Source organism: Pezoporus flaviventris, unplaced genomic scaffold (genome assembly GCF_033815535.1).
Source record: "Pezoporus flaviventris isolate CSIRO_AGI_PZ_B2104156 unplaced genomic scaffold, CSIRO_AGI_Pfla_v1 ptg000029l, whole genome shotgun sequence".
Taxonomy (NCBI): domain Eukaryota; kingdom Metazoa; phylum Chordata; class Aves; order Psittaciformes; family Psittacidae; genus Pezoporus; species Pezoporus flaviventris.
In genome coordinates this window covers 19,697,751-19,704,540 of record NW_026892577.1, presented here as the reverse complement: position 1 = coordinate 19,704,540, position 6,790 = coordinate 19,697,751, and the positions used below count along the sequence as shown (strand labels likewise).

Below are 6,790 nucleotides of genomic sequence, written 5' to 3'. Positions count from 1 at the left end.
CCCTGCTGCCTGTAGCTGGGCTCTGTTTCTCCTGTCTCCTTGGTGACAATCTCTTCGCTCGTCGGCTTCTCTCCAGCACCTGAAAATAGCCTCCGAAAGTGGAGATGCCTGCTCCCTTCCCCGCTGCCAGCACCCGGCGGTGCCCAGGCAGGAGCCAGGATCGGCGCAGCTGTAAGAGTCTGCCCCATCCAGTCCCCCTCCCCGCACCGCTGCGGGACAAGGGCCACCGGGGCCAGGGCTAGCACTGTGTCCTCCTGTAACCCCAGCCCTGCTGGCCTGTCCCCAGCACCAAGCCTTCCATCTCGCCGTTACTCTTCCTCCTGGGGTTGCACCAGCAGCTTGGTCCTTGCAACTGTCCAACTGTCCCCCCGGGAGTCAGCCGGGGCCACTTTGGCCCCGCAGCCACCGGCCCGCTCACCCACGGCTGCTCCAGGGCTGGCCCGGCAGCCGGCCAAGGGTTATTTGAACCTTCCTGAAATAGCAATGGAGCCGGGAGTGAGCGGAGGGTGGGCAGACGAGGGTGGCCCCGCTGGTGAGGATGGAGGTTCCCCGGCAGGGAGACCCGGGGTGGCCGGGGACGGTGGAACCGGGGAGGCAGGGCTGGGGCAGCGTCGGGGGCAAAGTGTCCCCAGCAGTTCTCAGAGACCCCAGCCGATCCATCTCGCGGCTGGATGCTGCCCTCCAACATCCGCGGAGGATGCTGTGCCCGCCACCCGCTCCTGCTGCCGGATGGGGTCGGGGGGCGCCGGGCAGGGTGGACAGGGCAAGCTGAGCTCCGCGTCGGGGGGATTGGGGTCCTAGGAGCGGGAGGGCAGCATTTTGCCCTCAGCATACCAGCATCACGCACTCCCTCCCGTCCCCAGGCCACAGCAACCCCTCCAGCCCGGAGCTGCCGGGTCGCGAGTCGGCGCAGCGGCCGCGGGAGCTGCACAGCGGTGGCAGCGTCCGTGTGTCGCCCCCCCCCCCCCCCCCCCCCCCCGCGGCGGTGGCGGGGGCATGGCTGGCATTGCTCGCTGTCACCCTATCTGCCAGGGCCCCGCCAGCCGCGGGCCCAGAATAGCAGCGCTGCCCCGCAGTCAGCATGGAGAGACTCCCCGGCCCCTCCGCGTCCCAGGTACCGCCGGGACGGGTGGGGAGCCCGGCCCGAGAGCCCCCCACTTGGGAGCAGGCCACCCCCGGGGTGGGGGGATGTAGGGGGCCGTCGGTCCCCTTCCCGCGTCCAGGCCGCCGTGGGGACAAGGACACGGAGAGGCCCGCCAGCCTGCCTGCCGCGGCTGTCCCCAGCCCCTCGGGAAGGGTCGCTTCTCTCCCAGGGTTGGCTCCGGGCTCCTCAGGGAGCCGTCCCGGCGCCTTTGTTATTGCAGGGTGGCTCGTAAAGGTCGGCTCTTCCCGCCGAGCGTGCCGCTGTGTTATGGTAGGGTTTCCTGGGGACCGCGGGGCACGGGGTCAGCTGGCCTCGCTTCCCTCCCGCCTGGGGGTGCCCTCCTCGTTGTTGTAGGGTCTGCCGGGGCCCACCTGGCTCCCGTCACGGGAAGAAGCATGGTTGGGATTTCTACCTTGGGTTCGGAAGAGGGAGAGAGAGGATGGGCGCAGAGCAGCTGCTGGACGTGCTCTGCTCCGACGGCAGAAAGAATAGCTGGGCTCTCCTGCCAGCCTCCGTCCTGAGCCGGGGACCCTGCTGATCCCCTCAACACTGGGGAGACAAGCTGAACATTCTGGGCTGGAGCCACCACAGGGGCTGCGAGCACTGGGGGTTTTGAAGCGGGATGTAGACCCTAAGCCCAGCCTGCATGCATACCCTAAAAGGAGGGTCCCCTCTGCCCGGCTTGGGGGGGGGCAGGGCAGCAGGATGGGTGCAGGCAGCAGCTGGGGGTGGCTGGCTCCTGATGACACCCTCGCTGTGTGCCCCCTCAGGTGGCGCTGCTGGATGCCGCTGCCCGCCCTGAGGAGGAAGGTGGGTAGCAGGCAGCTCCTAGGAGTGTACCGGGGGGGGGGGGGGGGGGGGGGGGGGGTACGCGGCTGGCTCACTCATGCAATGAGCGCATCGGTCCTCTCCCAACCCTGCCCATACCACTCGTCACCCTACCCCTCAGCTCCTTCCCAGCAGCTCCCAGTGCCCCTGCCAAGACTGTAGAGTTGCAGGGCTGTGTGCTGCCCCTGTGGGGAATAAGGTCTGCAGCATTTCCCTGCTTCCCCCAGGCAGGAGGGTGCTGAGACCCAGTAGTTCAGCTCACTGGCCAGCTTTGGGGTGGGTTTGCCCACAGGATTCCCAGAAGCTTTGTGCCCCAGGGAGAAGGAGGAAGAAGAGGACAGACAAAGGAGCCCAGGGCCCGTCACCTTCTCGCTGGCCAACATGATGCTGGGACTGGGCCCAGAGAGCGAATTCCAGAGCCCTGATGCTGAGGTCTACATGGACTTCATGAGGAGCCATTGCTGCTACGATGCCATTCCCACCAGCTGCAAACTCGTTGTCTTTGACATCTCCCTGGAGGTGACAAAGCGGGGGATCAGCAGGGACTGGCAGGGGAGGAGCGGGCTCAGGGGGGCCCTGACACCCTCCCCACTCCCCCAACAGATCAAGAAAGCATTTTTGGCACTGGTGGCCAACGGGGTGCGAGCGGCCCCGCTCTGGGACAGCAAGACACAGAGCTTTGTGGGTGAGTGCCAGCAGCGCCGCCTGGCCCCTTCCTCCGCCTGGCAGCGCTGCCAGCCCCACGTGTCTCTGCAGGGATGCTCACCATCACCGATTTCATCAACATCCTCCACCGCTACTACCGCTCACCCCTGGTGAGTTCAGCAGGGAGAGCATGGGGGTCGGGGCAGGCATAATGCAGGGAGGGGTTGTCCCCACCTCCCCGGTCCCCTCTTCCTTTTCCTGGTCTGCACTTCATCGCTGCACCATGACCAGGGGTTGCTCTGGGCCAGCCCAATATCTGCTGCTTGCTGCCTCTCTGCCTGGCACCAAAGATATGATCCCTGTTCCTACGGTGATGGGGTGTGATGCCAGGGGAAGGGGGCAGAGTGTCCGTGGGGCCACCATGACCAGGGCATCTCCTTGCCCTCAGGTTCAGATCTACGAGGTGGAGGAGCACAAGATTGAGACCTGGAGAGGTAAAAAGTAGGGGGTGATGGGGGTGTTGTGTAGCACATGGAGGTGGGCTCCGGGGTTGCATGAGGGGGATGGGGAACTGGGGGACGCCCTCTTTCACCTCTCTCCCTTGGTAGACGTCTACCTGCAGGGCTCCCTCAAGCCACTGGTCTACATCTCCCCAAGCAATAGGTGAGAGCCTGCCCACTGTGGGAGAGCACACACTGGGGGGGGGGGGGTGTGCCCGGGATGCAGCCCTATCCCCCCATGCTGTCCCCATCACCTGCAGCCTCTTCGACGCTGTCTACTCTCTGATCAAGCACAAGATCCACCGCCTGCCTGTCATTGAGCCCATCTCAGGCAATGTCCTGCACATCCTCACACACAAGCGCATCCTCAAGTTCCTCCACATCTTCGTGAGTGCCAGAGCTGCATGTGCATGCATGAGGTGGATGGGTATGGGCGCAAGGAAGGGTGTTGGGGAGTGTGTAGGTGCCAGTGCTGCCCTGCCCTGCCCTGCTGCAGGGCTCCACCATCCCCAAGCCACACTTCCTGAAGAGAACAGTGCAGGAGCTGTGTGTTGGTACCTTCCGAGATGTGGCTGTTGTGCATGAGACCGCCCCCATCTACTCTGCTCTGGAGATCTTTGTGGACCGCCGTGTCTCCGCCCTGCCCGTCATCAACGATGCTGGTACCTGGAGAGGGCACTGGTGAAACCCCATCTCCCTCTGCCAGTGGCTCTGGGCCCGTCCCCACACAAAACCCCCTTCCTAGCCCTTGGGCTGCTCCTTGGGGTGCAAGGGAGCTCAGCAGGTAGGGCCCAGGGCCCTCTCCTCAGCCCCTGCACTGTCTCTCGTTGCAGGGCGAGTGGTCGGCCTCTACTCCCGGTTTGACGTCATTGTGAGTACCTGTGTGTTACACACCCAGGCGCAAGCGTGGCTTCTTACATGCCACTGTTGGGGTGCACACATCTGTCTGTGCTCATGCTGGGGACCAGGACCTTAGGGCAGTGACACCCACTTGCCAGTGCAGATCTGCCCTATGCATCCCCAGGGCTCAGTGTCCCACGTTGTGCCAGCACAACAGGGTGCAAGGACACGCTGGGGCACTGAGCGTGGTCACCTCTCACGCAGCACCTGGCTGCCCAGAAGACCTACAACAACCTGGACATCAGTGTCCGGGAGGCACTGCAGCAGCGCACTGTCTGCCTGGAGGGTGTCCTAACCTGCTACCCCCATGAAACCATGGAGGACATCATTGACCGCATCACCAAGGAGCAGGTGAGGGGCCAGGGTGAGCACCAGTGCCAGCCCCCTCTGCCTGCTGCCCGACCTGTCTGTGATGCTCTGCCTGCACCCACAGGTCCATCGCCTGGTTCTGGTGGATGAAAACCAGTACCCACGGGGCATTGTTTCCCTCTCTGACATTCTCCAGGCCCTTGTGCTCACTCCGGCAGGTATCGATGCTCTTAACTCTTAGCCTACAACGCTCGACTTTCTCCACTTGCACCTTCCATTTCTCTCCATTTCAGGTAGGCGCTGTCCCCTGCCACTGCATCCCTGTCCCCTCCCCACCACTGGGTCACTCGCACCTCGTCATCTCCCTGCTGCAGCCACCTGCATCCTCCCCAGCCAAACTGGCCTGGGGATGGAGGAAGCTGGGGCTGGGGTCCTGCAGCACTGTGTGCCCAGGTGGGGACAGCAGGACTCGGATGCTGCTTGTCCCAGGGGACGCAAAGATGACAGGGGCTCCTTATGGGCTTCTGAGCACTGGTGTTTGTGAGGCAGGATGGGGGCATCCACAGATACACCCCCAGACCCTCATCCAGGCAGTGTCAGAGGCAGATTTTGCAGGTCCCTGGGCTTTGAGCTGGGTGAGGGTTCGGGAGTGTGATGCACCCTAAGAGAAAAGCTCGTTTATGACCTCCCTTCAAAGACCTGAACACCTCCAGTGCCATTCCCAGGGGACACAGTGGGGACAGATCTCTACTCACATACCCTAGACATGCTGCCCAGCACTAGCCATGTACACAGTGTGGCTGGCCCATGGGCCATGGCTAGCAGAGCCCTCCTTAGCGGTGGACTGAGGAGGGGGAACCTGGCCCCAGTGCCCAGCTATTTCCCAAAGCTACTGAAGCTTTTTTGTGGGGGATAGTAGGGAACAGGCTTGGGACAGCCGTAGGCCCCCCAGTTGCCCCAGCAGTGCCCAGACACTCCACATAGAAGGCAACTGGGACTCGTGTGTTAACCACGCCAGACACGGTACCCTCCTCATCATGATGCATTTGCTCACCCCATGTCTAGTGTCCACAGGGGTGGCTGTGTCAGGAGCTGCAAGTGGCCACGGGGATGTCCCCCTCTGGGCCAGTCCCCTTCCCACCATACCTCAGGGCTTGCAACCAAGCCAGGGATGGAGGCAACACTTCACTGTCCACCGGACAGTTTGGGAGCCATGGCGCCAGTGCCTGCAGGTGTTATGGCCTCACACGCTCTCTCACCCTGCAGGCACCGACCGATCCTCACTCTCAAGACACCAGGGAAGTGCCACCCTCTAGGCCGATGTGGGGCCCACTTGCATGGCTCTGGGGCCGTGGAAGGAGTTTCAGGCTCCGGAGGCTCTCTGCAGGGAGGACCTGCCTGCCCATCAGAGTCCTGGGGCTTGTCTTGAGTCTGGGGCCAGATCCTGCTGGCCTCGGGAAGGCAGGGAGCGGGGAAAAGGGGTCCAGAGATGCCTCCCGCCAGCAAGCACACAGTGATGCTCGATGGGCACTGTGCCGGCGGAGCTGTACATGCCCACAGCTGGGCACGGGGACCCACACAGCCCCTTGGGACTTGGCCACCCTGCTCCTGTCCTGTTGCTGGATTGGAGCGCTTTGGCCATGGCTCCATCCCCAGCAAGCGCCGTCATGCCAGCTGCGCCCAGTGCCCGGTAGCATAGGCTCAGCTGCACACACAGGCTTGTTACAGCAGGGTCACGCAGGGCTGGAGGTGCCTGGAGCTGGCACCAGGACAGGCACTTGCATGGGGACCCTGTGAATGGTTTGGGGTGTGCTGAGGGTATTTGTTCACTTTCTGGTCTGTTCAGCCTTGTTGCAACAAAGCAGCCTGCTCCAGGAACCGCTGCCTCACCTTTCTGACCAGTGCAGCTGGGCATGGGTCCTGCGGACAGAGCCAGGCTGAGGATGGGAGCTGGGTTGGGGGACCTGATCTGGGATGCCGGCAAGGGTGTCATGGGCACAGGGTAGCACCTCTGCCCATGTGGGTAGGAGCAGGGGAATGGGCACGCAGCCTTGATAACTCCACCATGGCTGTGGTGTGCATGTCCCAGTGGGGATGGCAGCCTTGGTGCCTGCAAAGCTTCTGCCTGCTGCTTCTCCCAGCCCAGTTAGGATCCCCAAACAGCAGGAAGGTGATGGGGGTTCCCTGCTAGGATGTCCCATATGCCATCCCTCCAGGAGCCTGGGCAAGTGGCGGTGCATCCAGCTCTGAGACCCTGCAATGGCCTTGGATGTCAGCCCCATGTTCCCAGATGGGGACAGGGGGGCAGCTGAGGTGATCCTCCTTCCCTTGCTTTGCCCATAGCAAGCCCTGTCCCCGTTCCTGTGACCCCTTATCAGCATTTCAGTCAAATAATGGCTGATAGGCAAAAGGTGCTGGGTGCTTCACACCCTCCTGTGCAGGCTAGCCCTGCCAGAGGACATGA

General features: G+C 63.1%; 1 protein-coding gene across 2 annotated transcripts; it reads left to right on the top strand.

The window, feature by feature from the left end:
* Positions 1 to 585: 585 nt before the first annotated feature.
* On the top strand, positions 586 to 6,211 carry PRKAG3 (protein kinase AMP-activated non-catalytic subunit gamma 3). 2 transcript variants are annotated; one of them, XM_061459513.1, is made up of 13 exons: positions 586 to 734; positions 1,915 to 1,954; positions 2,265 to 2,491; positions 2,576 to 2,657; positions 2,729 to 2,787; positions 3,066 to 3,111; positions 3,226 to 3,280; positions 3,378 to 3,504; positions 3,614 to 3,779; positions 3,951 to 3,988; positions 4,222 to 4,368; positions 4,451 to 4,619; positions 5,593 to 6,211. In XM_061459513.1, the coding sequence occupies exons 1-12, from the start codon at positions 672 to 674 to the stop codon at positions 4,565 to 4,567; spliced, it is 1,167 nt and encodes a 388-aa protein (XP_061315497.1). In that variant the 5' UTR covers positions 586 to 671; the 3' UTR covers positions 4,568 to 4,619; positions 5,593 to 6,211. The 2 variants fall into 2 exon arrangements, with proteins under 2 accessions (XP_061315497.1, XP_061315498.1); XM_061459514.1 differs by lacking the exon at positions 586 to 734 and adding an exon at positions 1,022 to 1,114.
* Positions 6,212 to 6,790: the final 579 nt, after the last annotated feature.